The sequence below is a fragment of the Rousettus aegyptiacus genome, unplaced genomic scaffold (assembly GCF_014176215.1).
Source record: "Rousettus aegyptiacus isolate mRouAeg1 unplaced genomic scaffold, mRouAeg1.p scaffold_m13_p_13, whole genome shotgun sequence".
NCBI lineage: Eukaryota > Metazoa > Chordata > Mammalia > Chiroptera > Pteropodidae > Rousettus > Rousettus aegyptiacus.
The window spans coordinates 67,346,168-67,362,712 of NW_023416288.1; the positions used below are offsets into that span (position 1 = coordinate 67,346,168).

Sequence of the window (16,545 nt, forward strand, 5' to 3'; positions counted from 1 at the left end):
TCAGTTCAAGTCATATAGACCTTCTGAAAGCCTTTATGTGACAGGAGAACAAATAATCACAGTGAATATAAGAAACTATCAGTAAAGCTTGCCATCATTCTAGTGGATTCTGACCTGTTTATCTACTATCATGCTCCACTCAAAAGGCTGACCCGACTTAGATGGCACCTCCTGGGGGTTCCCTACTATTTTGCTCTTAGTCGGTTCTCCAGATGAAGACTCAACACCCACCAGCAGGGAATTGCTTCCTGTATAAGTAAACATTTTCTCATTGACAAGCAATCCAGCAACTAGCCCAGGATGCGTCTCTCCCATTACACAAGGAGTGGTCTCGATCTTGTTCTGAGATCAAGACCATCTTCTCCACATACACGGGGCAAAATCTTACATGCAGGTAAGTGTTTTATACATGCAGTAGCGTGGGGCCATTCCTTTACAATTAACTATAATTGTAAAGTGAATCTTGAGCCAAAGTCAGGAAGTATAGATATTCAATGAATATTTTTATAGTATTGAAAGTATCATAAGTTGGTTATAAATTGTGCTTATTGTAGTTTATAACAATTATATCTTATAGGATTGTTGTATTAACTGACATAATATATGTAAAGTACAAAGCACAGTATCTGGAATTCAGTAAATCTCAAAAAATGTAACTGTCATAAGGAAAACGATGATAAAATGCATTGGGGATAGTCATTTAAAGAATTATCAGCATAGAATGTATGGTATGACAGGATATATTACAATATTATAGTCTGTCATTCTACTCTTTTTAAAATTATTTTTAACTTTCAGATTTAGTTTAATGAAAGGTTAATTAACTTGAATGTTAGCAAAATAAGTCTCACCGAAAATCTTTTTAAATTTCAAACTTTATTGTTGAAAATTCCATTAATATTTACTAGAATTCTATATTGCTTTTTAGTGTTCATAAACATATTTCAACTTGATTTGATGAATAAGGGTCATTTATTTGCCTGTGGTCATTTGTCTGAGAATCTCAAACTCGTAAGAACCCCCGTGGTCATTTATCTTCGCTTCTCATCATATTTTCTACCTTATGTAAATGTTTATGGTTAGCATATCTTCTGTCCTAACTGTACAAAGTAAATAACAAATATCACTGAAGAGCACCAACTTCAAAATATGTATTACAGTTTCTGAAGTAAGTTTGTTTTCTTGTTTATTTTCCTCTCACTGTAGAGCAACGGAAGTAAGGAAAAGCTCTTTGATAAACTGAAAATTATTTATATCCTAGTCAATTACAGTACGTTTATAACTTTGGAGTAAATCATGCATCCCACTGAAAAATAGATATATATGTGCCAGCAACTGAATAATAAAGACTTTCAAGCAAGATTGTCATTTTCTTTTCCTAGGGAAAAAAAAAAATACTCCTTAATTGGAAATAAACAGATCTTAGATTTTTTTTTTAGTTCTTCTAATTAGGTGATACCACCATAAAGAGAATTGAAAAAAGGGTATTTACAGGTCATTGTCTTCTATGTACTGATTTTTCTTATATCCATTTTATTATTGTGGTTGTGGTTATTTATTAAGAAAACTCTAGAGATTTGCCTAGAATGGCTTTAATTCTTTTCTGAGAAGTAATCTTGTAACAGAATTTTAATCTTTATCCCTGGCTTTATGGCTTATTGGGATAGGACCTCTGCTAATATTTGTTTTAAAATTAGGTGCTGGAATATTTTTTAAATAAATAGTAAAGTGGTTATTTATCTCCTTTCCTCCACCTGTTTCTCTTTCTCACATCACTTTTGCCTGTAATTATATAAAAATTATTTTATTAAGGTGGAAATATTGAATTATTTGAACTCATGTATATTTGTGTTACGTTGGGGAGGAAAAGCTGCTGATTTCCTATGCTGATGCATGCTTTAAAATGCGAGAAAGACAAGGACCAGATTTTGTTCCAGAGTTGCATTTTATTTATTTATTTTTTAAATAAAAGAGTTGTTTATTTGAAGTCAGACAGAAAAGACAAATATCAAAGTTGCATTTTAGAGGGAAGCAACTCAGCTGTCTTTGAAAGTGTCAGGTTATAGTTCTTGTTTGACAAAAGCGGTGATATATTTCTCCAGTAGATGGCGCAAGCATTCCCTGAAAATAAAAAAAAATTTTTTCTATTGAATAAAGAAAATAAAAAACTTGGTCATAAAGGTGGTACTATTTAAGTAGTATTAAGTAATCTTCATTTTCTTTGGAAAAAAATGTAAGAATTTTTAAAAAGGTGAAGTGGTAGTTTACTTTGGATATATCAAACTTGTCGACATTTTATCAAACTTATGTAGAAAAACTTGAGGTCACTTTTAATCAAAAATATCTGAGACTTGAAATTCTGAATGTTTCGTAAATATCAAAGGTTGTTTTCTATTGACCGTCTTGATTTATTTTTCTTTGTGTCCTGCATTAATAGACAGAAACATTGTGAATATAGTTTAATAGGCAAATAAATAAATTGGAGTTCTTAAGCTTTAAAGTAAAGGAGAAAGAGAAACATCATACAAGCCAAGCTCAATGACTCTGAACCCGATTTCCATGGTCCCCTTATTTCTGTTGCCTTTATTTTGTTACTCATTCTCCTCCAAATAAATAAATGTGTTTGAGAGAGAAAGTGAACATCAAAGCACACATTTTTGTAGTAGTCTAGAATTTTTAATTGGTTGATAAATAGCTATTTCTTAACAACCTAAGGAGTTCAGTAGCTGGGGAACATAATACATAAGTACTCTATAGAAATATTGCTTTTACCTGATGAATGAGAAGAACTAGTTGTTTTATTGTTGTAATTTGTGTGATATCATAGTTACTCTTTATTTTAGAAAAAGTTATATTTAAATTTTTCACCAATTTTTAAAATGTTCTTTTTCCTAAATGGACAAAATTGAAAAATGTATTACTACTCCCCCCTCTCCCCAGAGTCCTTAAAAAATGTTTGGTTGAAATATATTTTGGAATATTGTACTAATTAGATGATGATGATGATGATGATGATGATGATGATGATGCCGCTGACGCCTTGACTTACATTGTGCTTTACAGTTTCAAAGACTTTTACGTACATCATTTCACTAGATTTTTGTACTGACACTATTATAGTCAGGGAAAATATTGCTATTCCCATTTTACAGATGAAAAAGTGGAAGTTACATTGGGCACACAGCGGTTAAAAAATAAAGGGACTTAAGAGAATCATTTGTGTTCTTTATTTTCCTTTGTTCTCTCCCTCCCTCCCATCCGCCCAACACACCAGATCATTTTCACACTTTCATCTCTATTTTGAAAAAGCATTTATTCCACACCCCTAATATTTCCATCCATATGAAGGGGCATCATGACAGTAATCCTCCTGGCTTCTCTTGACCCCTTTTTCACTTACCTGATTGGTTAGCTTGAGAACAGGACCTAGTTGCGTGGCTCAACCCCTTCCTCTCTGTTTGGCCCTCGAAAGTGCATTGTTCATAAGGAGCACCTGCTCCCCGCTTCTCCTGAGTGTGTCTGTCAGTGGTGGAACCTCCATGTGGACAGGCCTATCTTGTCTGGCGCTGTCCGTGACTAGAGTGGGGAAAGTATGTCTGATAATCCTACCAAACCTCGCAAGGAAGCCCGCTTCTTACAGAAGCAAACCATGTTCCTCAGCATTATTTTTATAAGGTAATGTTTTAGCCTCTTGTTAACTCTAGTCTTAAGCCAATTTGTTCAGAATTTAGACAAAGAGAAGACGTGCTAAAAGTATTGGGCCTCCTCAGAAATTCCAACAGTGTTTATATATCAGAAAGTTTTAAAAAGTATTAGTGAGAATTAGAATATCTGGTGGCATTTTAAAATCTTTAAACATAGAATACATTCTATTTCATTTTTGGCTTAAAGGCTCTTGTTATACTATGACCTTGGGGCCATTTTCAGCTCTAGTCCAGAAGGTCTCATCTAAAGCGCTGGTATCCCCTCTTCCAGATAATGGGGCTCAAGGGCGGCTGGACTCCTGAGTATGTGTGCCTGCTTTCCTGGCAGCTGCTTCATGATTCCTTTAAGTTTTGATCTTCCATATTAAGTTATAGAATAACATTCTGCTGCTAAAACTATTTGAATAGTTGAAATAAATGTACAAATATCAACTTTATGGAAAATTCAAAGTGTATACAAAGCTTTATCTTTTACCTTAATATATAGTAATACTCTTTTGCTAGAGATTTACCTCATCATGTTTTTATTATAACCGTTCCTAATGACAAAACTAAAAGCAGCCATTTAGTCATTCCGAAAATGTTTATGGACCATTTGCTATATCAAGGATTGGTCAGTCAGCTGCTGTTACCCTTGGCCTCAGGGAGCTTTGAATCTTGGGCTGGAATTTACATCAGTTCCGTATGCCACAGGCTACAGCAGGGCTGCGGAAGAAATGTCGACAGCTCACCTGATAAATGTAATGAGGAAACATGACCTTATTAGGGATGTCACAAAGGCCTTCTCTGAGAAAGTAATCATTGAACTGAGGGATTGGAAGACATGGGAATGGTGTGACTCGAGAACTAAATTTAAATTGTTGGAAATAGATGGAATTGTAAGATGTGTGGGACCGATGGGGTAAGACAGACAACATGCAAACAATTAGAGGAGCTGTGGAAACTCGGAGTATTTGTGGAAGGGAGTACATGGTGTCAAAGTAAGCCAAGAAAAGTAGCAAAGAATCTCAGCACAGGCAATGTTTACAAATATGAGCAATCACAGAAATGTCTATGACAAACCAACATGTCCACGATTCGAGAACAGGGTGTCGGAGGAAGGTTAGCAAGAATAAAAGCAAAGCTGGTCCTCAGCCTGGGGTATGGGGCAGCCTATCAAAACAGCCACTTAAGTACAAGGGAGCAGAGCAGGGAATGAGACACCGAGGCCAAGGTACGAGGTCAGAGCTTGAATGACAGCATGGGGATCTCACCGCTCAGTCTCTCAATCCAACCTGATCTCCGCAATCCTTGACTACAGATAAGATTGGTTACAAAGTATAAAATTGAAAGTTCAAGTGACAGAGTTTAGGTAGGAAAAGCCTGTTGGGGAAAGGAATCTGAAACATGCTGGGAGTCAGGAGGAATTCAGATACCTTTATAGATAACTCACATGAAAATAAGTTACTTTAAAGGTGGACATAGATGGTTTGTTCTCTAAATTCAGCACTTTCCAAGAATGTCCTGGTTAACTGACGCTAGAGGGGAACATTACAGAATATGAGAGGTTTCAGGAAGCAAATGTTATTATCCATGAAGGTTATGATCCAAAGTTTACAGCAAACTTTTTTCCCCAAACATCAGTCTTTACAGATTCTTAGTAAAATGAAGTTAGAAGTGAAGAAGATATTTTAATTATGATTAGGATATTAGTTAATTCCTAAAAGATTGTAAAAACTTCATTATATAATTTTATTGCTTAAAGACTCATTAGCGGTAATCTAATGCAGCTAATTTCCCAAAGTGTATGCCGAAGAACAGGACTCCTACAGGATCTTCTACCAAAAAGATTCTGTAATTTTGGAGACACTACGTGCACTGTTCTCCCCCACCCTCAAATGTCTCATTGTCCAGATCTGATACAGGCTCTTACAAGTCCTCACATATAGAGTGTTTAAGCTCAGTATTTCTCACATTTATTTGTCCACCAAGTCTATTCTTTTTCTGCATAATTCTACTTTATATCCAGACGTTCCAAGACACAGTGCAAAACACTGAATCTGCAAAATCTTTTGAATGATATTCTTTTCAAAGTATCTGTAGTTTAGAAAGTGGGCATTTTATGTACATATTTCACTTGAATTTATCCTAATAAGAAGGAGATAGGACAGTATCTCCATTTCCAGAGGAGGAAACCAAGGTCTCAATTATTTATATTAACTAATTCAGGATTATATTGAATGTAATATTTAACAATGTTTGATCATTTCGCTTTGCTTTGGAAATATTGTGTCCCAAAAGGGAAGGTATTCAGTCGTCAATAAGATAAACCTTGATATTTATATAAAAGCCATTTCTAAAACTTTTATTATTACAAACCATATACATTTTCAAGGAGAGGAAAGTTTAATGGAATACCTCACAAATATATCTAGGATTGTCTTAGTGAATTATTTCATTTTAATCTTTAGGTGCCCTTGAACTTTTTTGTGAGGTGGTGTACAGTGTTTTTCCCTTTAGAATATATCATAGCCTGACACCTCCCCCCCCCCCCCCCCCGAGATTCAGATCTTCACAGCTTCTGCCTTTTCCTAGGGAATGGAGATGACTATACAACTTTTCCTGGTTGGAGTAGGTTGCACAATAAATTCTTAGGATCTTTTTCCCCTCCTGCTCTTGTCCACTTCTTAGACATTTTTTATACAGCTTGGGAAAGTCCACTAATTTTCTGGCATTTTTAACAAACAGCAAATATTATGCAGATGCAAAATATATATATATATATATATAGCTGTATTTTGAAGGACATTTAAACTGAAGAAAAACATGAAACTACACTTTACCAAATCTGCCATCTGTGATAAAATGTATTAGAACGAGACCCTAACATAGTTGTATAACTTTATAAATACCAGCATTGGTGAGATAGTGAACCATTAAGAAATTGGTATTACGTGCCCTATCCCATCTGATCTTGGAAGCTAAGCAGGGTTGGGCCTGATTAGTACTTGGATGCAAGACCACCTAGGAAGACCAGGTGCTATAGGCGGAAAAAATATATATATGTATTAGGGTACTTTTTCTGCTAATCGAGATATAAAAGGCGGCTGATCAGTTATCAAAAACAAATGTAGGAGAACTGCCTTTTTAAGAAAAGAATTCTCCATAGAGTTTGATTTAGTTGGATTGTTTGGCTTCTGTTTATCTATTTAAAACTACTTGTCATAGAACTACTTATATGATTTCCCTGGTTCTGTTTTGTTTCTAAGTGACAGTGCACGGCCACTTATTTTAAAACACCTCCCTTTTGAGAATCACTTGTAATTCTTAATGCCTTACCTGAGGGCGGCATGGGGTTTTATGGTCTTCTCTTCTTGGTACTTTGAATCTATTCGTATTCTAGATTTTTAAAAGACAGCTTTTATACCTTAGACTGTTATGTTTAATCTGATAATGCTCATATGAACTGAGATTTAACTTAGATTAAACTAGCAAAAGATAAGACTTCTTAGGAAGAGTGACCGTTTTTGTTACTGATTCTACAAAAAACGTGATAGAGAAAATGAATGAAGAGCTGCGTTTTACTGGTTTGCTTTTACAAATCTGTTTATATAGCACACACATTTTAACTTCTTGCTCAACAATAGAGGTTTTTGATTTTTCTTCATAATTTCTCTCAGTGTCACGTAATTTTGTTGGTTGATGATCCTTTCCTTATCTCCCCACCTCTCATACTCTTTGCCATAAGAATTCAGGAAGTATAAAAAGCCAACTGGAAAGTATTTACTTCTAGGTTTTTTAATGACCAGGTCACACTGTTGTCTTGAATCAGTTTCTTTTTCTCATCCTTAGCTGAAAACAAAACGAAAAAAGGGGGAGGGGGTTAATCTTATGGGGTTAAATAAAAGAAAGAATGTAGTGAAAGGAAGAGTCCTTTTATGCAAGCAGCAGAGAACGACTGAAAGTGCCTGAGGGCATTTGGTCCCTATTGGTTTTCACATCAAATGCAATGGTGCCCACAGATAGCCTGTATTGTTGTCAGTTAAATGGGATCATGAGTGTCTGAAAGGTGTTTGAGAATGAACCGAAAATCATTTTCACAAGTGGATGATTACTTCTGCCACATGTTAACCGAACTCTATCAGAATGGCCCAGATTTTTGAGCCTGCATTAATTGCTCTTTCAACCTTGACTGAGGTTTCTCTTTAAGAAAGCCCTTTCTGCGACTAAACTACTCCATATATTGATTTTTTTTCTTTCTGTATTTTTCTTGAAAAAAAATAAATGAAGTCTTATAGAAGAAAAGGTGTTATCATTCAACATGTAGATTGTTCCATTTTTTCAGTAAAATGCTAGATTCAAAGTGACCCACTAGAACAGTCTTTTTTTTTTCAAACACTGAATAATTCCCTTATTCTGTATACAATTATGTTTTTCAAATATTCATTAGTGATGATTTTTTATCATAAAGTAAAACCATGAACTCTCACAGCATGGACTCAGTGCAAATAAATTGTCATATTCTCCTTTCTATTAGAGGTGTGTGCCACCACTCTAATTGAAACTAAACTACAATATTTAGTAATATGTGTTGAAGTATTTTTTGAACAATCTTCAAGTTAGAAAGCTTTTAAAAAGTACTTTTAAAATGTTTCAATGAAAGAGATCTTTATGTTACCATTTTCTATTTCATATATGGCATAGAGAATATTAGCTGTTTCCTTACTAGCATTCTATAGAAATATTTTAGTTCAGGACATATTGTTATGAAGATGATTTAAATCTCAGTTTTTAAAACTAATCAGAAAATGAGTTCTTGAAATATCATTAATTTTTGTGATTATCTGTATTAGCAGAGATTGTATAGTATTTATAGAAAATGGCTTAATTTATTAGTAAAACTAATTTCTGAGGTGGTTTTTTTTTTGGCTTAAAGTAAGATAAATCACAGCATGTTTTAGGTGAATCTGTTTTTTAAAAACATATTGAAAGAGGTTCTGTGTTAAAATAAATAAATAAATAAAAAGTCTTTAACCCTTCTCCCATTTAGAAAAACTATGCAGGTCTCTGCCAACAATAATTTAACATCACGCATAGGAATGCTACATTTTCTAGAATTTAATGTTTTCAGCGATCAAGAACTACTATATTTTGTAAATGAAAATACCACTACTAAAAACAGAATACTATAAATAGAATGATATCATTTATTTCCAAAGATTATGATAGACTAGAGCAATGTGAAAATAATAATAAAAGCGAGATATTTCATGGCAAACTTTGGGGGTAAGTTTAGGACTGTAATTCGTGAGTTACTCTTGGGATAAATGCTGTGGCTACAAACACCTCTGGCTAGCATTCCCAGAGAAATGGGTTAATTTTATACTTGGCAGTGTGAACATGTTATGCAATCTAAATATCTATTGAAAATTCAACAAAAATAAGCATAGTAATTTTGCTGATTTTTATTTTGCTTGTAGTGTATTTTTATCAAACTTTGTTTTACTCAATAAATGTATTGTTGAGATAATTAGAATAATACTTGCTCTTCAGGATTAATTTATATCTAAAGATACGCTTTTAGTCCCATCGTCATAGAGCATTCTGATGGATCTCGTTAAGATACTGCTTTTGTTTGTCCACAAATGAAAACTTTTAGAAGTTATTGTAGTATATGTTCCAGTTGGCTTATCAAGTTAACATATAATTCTTTTTGGGATCATATTGATACCACAGAGATTGTACAATGTTTAATGTAAATGCTGAGATACTCTAATGACCATATATAACTCTTGATCTAGGACATGAAAAACAAGTCTGTTTTCCTTGTTGATAGTAACTATATTCACTTGCAATTTGGCCAACTAAAATTCTTTTTTTTTTCCTTCTTCTCTTGACTTATTCCCTAATGACATAATATATGATTTATGCATTCCTATTATATTTTAAATATATAATCAAAAATCTTAAAATTCCATTTCTCATGTCTTTGATATTTGAGGATAGGGCAAGACATAGGAATAGTTAGAAATGCCACACACACACACACAAAAGAGTCATAGGCAAATGAAACATTGCTACACACTTATTTAGTTTTGTGTCTTGTTTTCTAGCAATATCCCAATGTTTCTTGGGAGCAAATTGTACTCTCCATTAGAAGCAACCCTAGAAGAAGGATTAATACTTTAAGATTATTGCTGTTTGTACTGATTTATAAAATCTAATGCTTTAAGGTTTTACTCTTATAAGTTAAATCTGAGCCTTGTCTCAGTACTGCTAATTTCTTTGTTACCTAATCCTATGTAAGATGAGAAGATTTTAAAGTTAAGCAGGCAATTTATTGTTCAAAGGGAACAACTTCTTAATACCTTACTTAAGTTGCATGTGCTGATGAAAGCAAACACTTTTAAGTAGTATCTGAGTAGTTATTTTTAAATAATCTAAAATACTATAGTTACATTGGTATTGTGATACATTGGAAATACTTCAATGGAAAAGTGCTATATTTAATACAAATTAGCATTGGAAATATGTGCTTTTGAAATACTTCATGTATAATAGAATATCACTTTTATTCCATTTAGATAATCATGCTTAGATCCAGTTTACCTATGATTAGGAAATTTTTTTCTTAGGGCCATACTCTCATAGATTACTAGGAAATGTAATATGATTCGAAAACTGCTTATATGTGTTCCTTCACTTTCTATCCATTTCTTAATTTACTAAAATAATTCAGCAAGAATGAGAAAAAAATTTTATTTAAAATCAAATTCTGTAGGTTAATGAAAATGAATAATGTCAAAAGCCTCATAGAAAATAAGTAAATAAATACATTGCTTTCCTCTTTAACATAAGATGAAAAAAAAATTCATAGTGCCGATTAGAGAATGTTGCTCTCATACTGTGTGATAAATATTTTATTGGATAACATTATAAATTGTCACATAAAACCCAGTTAAATGTGTGTTCCAGTTTGACTGGTATTTGGTAGGTCTGATTTACATACCCGTAAAAAAACTTTCTTTTATTTGAGTTAATCATACAATCAATAGGTAGCTAGTAATGATTCAATAGGTTACAAATTATTCAAAAAGAATACAGCTGCAGAGCAGATCCACCAGCAGATCTGAAGTACACTAGAAAGGTACTTTCTCTCCAGGATGACAAATACCTTTCTTGGATGCCTTTATTGGGTGAAATCAGATTTCATAAAGCAGTAAAAAAAAAAAAAAATCCATCCAGAATTTAGGTGACAGGAATATATTCATAATATATTTTTTAAAATTCTCAACTATTTTTATGAAACAAATAAATGACAAGTAAACACCTTTCAAGGACCTGTTTAATTAATGCTATTGTTATCATATGTCAAAATACTTAGATTTTGCTCTATCAGCCATACATCTCCTTTTATGGAATTACGTAGTCATAATTGATCTTCATAATAATGACCCTGACATACTGTAGGGTCCTTTGTAAATCACTGAAGAAAGATCAAATTATATTTTATGACTATTTGAAGTCGGATCAACATATTGTATACAAATTCTTTAAAAATTTGTTGTAGATGTACAGTCTCCATACAGAGTAATTCATTTTGCAGTAATTAAGACTTGAACATCACTATGTAAATATAACGAACAGAATCTATTGCCTAGTAGAACATAATCCCATGTTATAAGTAATTTTAGTATTTTTCTGAAATAAAAATCTTATTGGATTTTTATCCATAAAAGAGGGAATTTATAAGCTTACATTCAATATTTAAAAAATGAACAAAATAAAAGAACCGTTATTCAATAGCAATGCTAAGCATAAAAATGGGTTAGGAGAGAATACATTTTGATTTTTTACAGACACTTGCTAATAAATGGATTATCTAATTGTAACCAAATTTTAAATGATTTGGGCTCCTTTTCTTTACCATCTCCAAACTTCAGTCTTCCCAAAGCTGTTAAGACCACTCACCTACAAAGAATTTATATGAGTCCAAATTCCAGAACTTGAGAATAGCCTTGAAAATTTGAAAACCCATTTAGCCATTAAAGCTTATGTATGCTCCACTGTGCTCAAGATAAAATGACAAGGATTCTTGTGTTTGGTCTATAGGTATTCAACTTAGTCACGCCAGAAATATTATTTATGGAGCCGTAATGACCACATCCCCAAAATCCTTAATAATAATTTTTTTTCTGATTCTAAAAGTGGGATGTACTCTCATGTATTGGTAATACAAAATTTTTTATAGCCACTTTGGAAAACAGTTTGGCAGCTTCTTATAAAGTTAAACATAAATTTTTCAACATAACTCAATAATACTGCTTCTAGATATTTACTTGGAAGAAATGAAAACATGCCCACACAAAAACCTATGTATGAATGTTTACAGCAAATTTAAGACAGCCAAAAAAAGTTAAAACAACCCAAAGGAGCTGCTGATACAGAAACAACATGGACAAATCTCAAAAGCGTGGCACTAAGTGAAAGAAGGCAGACACAAAGGGCTACCTACTGTATAATTGCACTTATATGAGATTCTGGAAAGCAAAAAAACTAAAAGATCAGAAATTCGCTCAGTGGTTTTAGAGCTAGGAGTGAGGAGGAGATTGATCACAAAGGCTGTGAAGGAATCTTTGGGGACGGAAATGTTCTGTCAGTTTATTGTGGTAGTGGTTGCATGACTAGGTCAATGCTCACCATCATATATCTCAATGGGTGAATTTTACTTCATGTAAACGATACAAATAAACCCTACTTTTAAAAAAATGAAAGACGTGTGCAGTGTAGAAATTGTGGGACTGTAGAAAGGCATAAAGAATATGAAATTCATCTTAAATCTCACCAGCCAGATATTAGCTCCTGGTTTGACACTTTGATGCGTATTTCTGGATTTTTTTTCCCTATGTATATGTTATAAGCTCATGTAATTGCTTTTTCTTGAACTTAATACGATAATTCTTCCATGTCACTCTTTTTTGGCATCACTTTTAATATCAACCTTAACATTCCTTACGGTATGATTCTTACATGGTTTTTGAGTTTTTGCTCTTAAACAATATTGATGACCATCTTCACTCCTTCCTCAATTTTAAATGGGTGTCTTATACCAAGAATTTACTTTCATACCAATGAAAAAGCAGCTAGACAGTGCTACTTGATATCTAATTCCAGAACTCATCCTAATAGTAAAAAAAAAAAAAAAAAAAAAAAGACCTCAAATTTGTTGAAATTAAGTTTAATGTGTTTTTATTCAGTATACTTATCTTTTTGATGCATTTTGTTCATGTTCATTTAATTCACATAAATATTTTTTCTGGCCAACATGAAAATGAAAGGGCAGAAACTATCATATTTTCCTGCCTAGAATTTATAACATTTCCTTTATGCAGTTAAGTTTAATGGTTTTTTTTTTTTTTTCTTATGCGGAAACTAAAACTCTTTTGACCAGTTACCTTCTAGACATGTTTGGTCAATTGTGACATCTTCCGTATATGTTCCATTGAATTCTGTTTCAGAGTGCAAAATCCCAAATACCTCAAGGCCCAACACTCAAATGCTTACCTTGCTTCCAATCTCAAATTGTCTTTTCTTTTATATCTTATAATATGTTCCAATACACACATGTATGCATCCACTCATCCTTCTGCTTTCAGAAAAACCACATATTTTCATTCCAGATTTGTTGATTTTGAGTAATGTTGCAGCTGACAGTGTTATTCTGAATGCAGGACCTTCACTGCCAGCAAGACTTACCCTTGACTTGCTCATGGTGTTGATGCTTTGTGTATCACTATTCACTTTCACTTATGTGTGACCCAGTTGCCCAGCAGCATGCTAAGTGAGACACTTTGAAGAAACTGAGAAGCAGACTGTCGTCATGGGCAGAGGTTATTACAAATGCCTTCTGTGCCTCTGAGACAGCTGTTTGGTGCATATCTCACTAGTGCACTTTGTGGAGGGCATCTGTTGTGTCCACAGTATCTAGCTCCTGAGGTCATTGTTGTTAACCCTGTAATAGGAGCTTGAGTGTGTGCATTTCAGGAAAGGAAAATTACATAGGAAAGACAGAGAGCTGCTAAACACCTATCACCAGACTCACGGAAGAGAAATTAGAGGCTAGAGCAAAGGTGGGGCAAAGGGCTCTCAAAGCCAAGAATGAACAGGTGAGATCAGTAGCAGTAGATATCTCTGTCAGTAAGTGAATTCGCATTATATCCACAAGCGCAGATGATATGGTATCGAGGGTATTGGGAGAGTTGAATACAAGTTTACCAAACACTTCAGCTAGTGGATGTGTCTGAAAGAAAATAAATAATTGATTTAGGTGATGTGGGCTATGCTTTCCAGTTTAAGAGCCTAGTTTTTATTTAGACTTTTAGTAACTCCATGTTTGTTTGAGTCTGAAAATTTAGAAAATACAGAGAATAAAGGAGGAAACTCAAATCCTCCATAACTCCACCATTCAAAGATACTATTACTAATATTTCAGAATATTTATTTCATAATCATGTATACTTTACAAATTCCAAATCATTTAAGTATGTGTATTGTTTTGAATCTGTTCTTTTCACATAACATTTTATAGTGAGATCGTGCTTATGTTGCTAATTTTCTCAAAAAAAAAAATTTCAGTGGGAGCATAGTATTTCTGTGCATATAACAGCATTTATTAAACCATCCACCTACTGTTGGACACTTAACTTGTTACATTTTCAATAAGATAAACAACACTGTTTTGTGTATCCATGTAGCATATGTCTTTATGTGCATACCTAATTATTTTTCTAATAAGTTCCAAGATAAAAAGGTGAGACTGTTTCTGCATATTGCCATGTTACCTCCCAGAAAGGTGGTCTTATGTTACACTCTCCTAGAAGTCAATAAGAGTGCCCATTCATTTCAACATACCTTAGCCAACATCCCTCCCGTATCACTTTTAAAAACTAAAAATTCAACCCAAGATTTTAGTTTTAAAAATTGCGAAAGTCTATAGACTATAAGACCCTAAATATACAATTAGCTGTAGTGCTTTTTTATCGCACGGAATTGTATATAAATTGAGTTGGTCTGAATAGCCTCTGCAAAATTAAACCTTCACTTCAGAAAAAGGGGTTGTGATGAAACATTGAAAAATCTTACTTTAATTTAAAAATTAGGACCCTGTTTGTCATAGTTTAAACTTCTAACAATGTTTTACACTTTTGTAAGAGCTGTGTGTGTAGATTTGTGGTGTAATTTTAAAATACCTCTACATGACATGCTCACACTTGATTAATTTTTAATTTCCTTTTTCTCAATACTTAAGCTTATATCTGTATATTCAGCAAGAACAAAAGTTCTAATCTCAAATGATTGACTAATCATTTGAATTCAGGTTACTAATAGCATTGCAAAGTTAAACAAAAGCCTTAGTTGAAACTATATTAAATTAGACAATGTCATCTTCATTATTATCTGAAATTCATGGGGAAATTTGCAGCAAGATGTTTCCATAAGTCAGGTAAAGCCTCGAATTCTAGGGCTGGCAGGGACCTTAGAAATTAGAAAATCCAATCCTTTCATTTGATAGTTAAGGAGATGGAAACTGAGATTGATGCAGACACATCTCTGGGTCACTCAGCTGGGCAGTGACCCTTCACCCTGGCTTTTTGGACTCTACAGCTGGCTCCTTCTCAGGCCACACTCCCCAGCCCCAGTCATCTGAGAGCTGAAACATTTAGTGTTCTATTCTCAATTTGTATCCTTTGTCTCTCCTAAGAAGTGTGTGTAAGAATAAAGTTCCTACTGGTTCCTTGATTACCCTTTCTAACTCCAACTTCGTTCAATTTGTTGTATGAACTGACAAATTGCTAAGCCACATAAATCAATTGCCTTTCAAGAACCTAGAATAAACTCAGTCATTTTGTAACACAGAAGCTGCATGTTGTCTCAGATTCCAAATGAACTAAACTTTGCCTTTAGCAGGCTGGTCTCAAGAATAAATACCTATGGAAGAAATATGATTATACAGAAGCACAACATTATTCTTGTAAAGTATTTTTTTGCTTGTTTGTTTTTCTTACCAGATACCTGTATGCCCTTGGACAGAAGGTTTGGAAAAGATGGAAAAAACGTTACTTTGTCCTTGTTCAGGTTAGTAAATTTTTTCCCCTGTTACTTAATCACTCTAGAACAGCAGTTCTCAAACTTTTGTTTATGTAGGTTATATCTATCAATATTCACTGTATTAAATATGAAAACTGAAAAAAAATCGAAATATTTATTTTTAAATAAGAGCAGTTAAATCTATTACATGCTAACATGCATGACATTTTTATATATAATAACTATCTTCTAAACCAAACAATTTGGTGAATGAGGCATTATTTTATACTTTTGTACAATCTATTTAGCGTTCTGCTTAATAGAATGCAATTGTATTTTCATGTAAGCTCCTACATTAAATTTGTTGCAATATCAGATGAAATTGAGTCTTTGGAAAACTCCAGTGTACACTCATGAGAGAATAACTGTGAAAAAAAGTAGATGATGTCTGAATATTATTATAAAAACAGTTCTGACCTTGTAGGCCCCCTGAAAAGATCTTGAAGATTTTTAGGATTACAAGACCATACCTTGAGAAACACTGCATCATTCTGATATTTTAAGGATAAACCATAATACATAGAAGCACTTATGTTTACACAAATATGCCATATATAACACTTATTCACATAATTATGTCTGTAATAAATCTTGTCTGATAGATTTGTGATAGGATTCTAAATGTAGATAAATTACTGGAATATACAGTTTGGCTGACTCTTTTGGGGGAGCATTTTTTGTTCTTTTTGAATCAAAGATAATCTTTGCTACAGAA

The 16,545-nt window shown here is 33.3% G+C and overlaps 1 protein-coding gene across 20 annotated transcripts in view; it reads left to right on the forward strand.

Moving 5' to 3' along the window:
- CADPS2 (calcium dependent secretion activator 2) overlaps window positions 1–16,545 on the forward strand; it is a 465,193-nt gene that overhangs the window by 286,897 nt on the left and 161,751 nt on the right. For all 20 annotated transcript variants that reach the window (XM_036230978.1, XM_016125157.2, XM_016125160.2 and 17 more), the window contains exon 9: window positions 15,752–15,818. In XM_036230978.1, coding sequence (XP_036086871.1) covers window positions 15,752–15,818 — 67 coding nt within the window. The remainder of the gene's footprint in view (window positions 1–15,751; window positions 15,819–16,545) is intronic.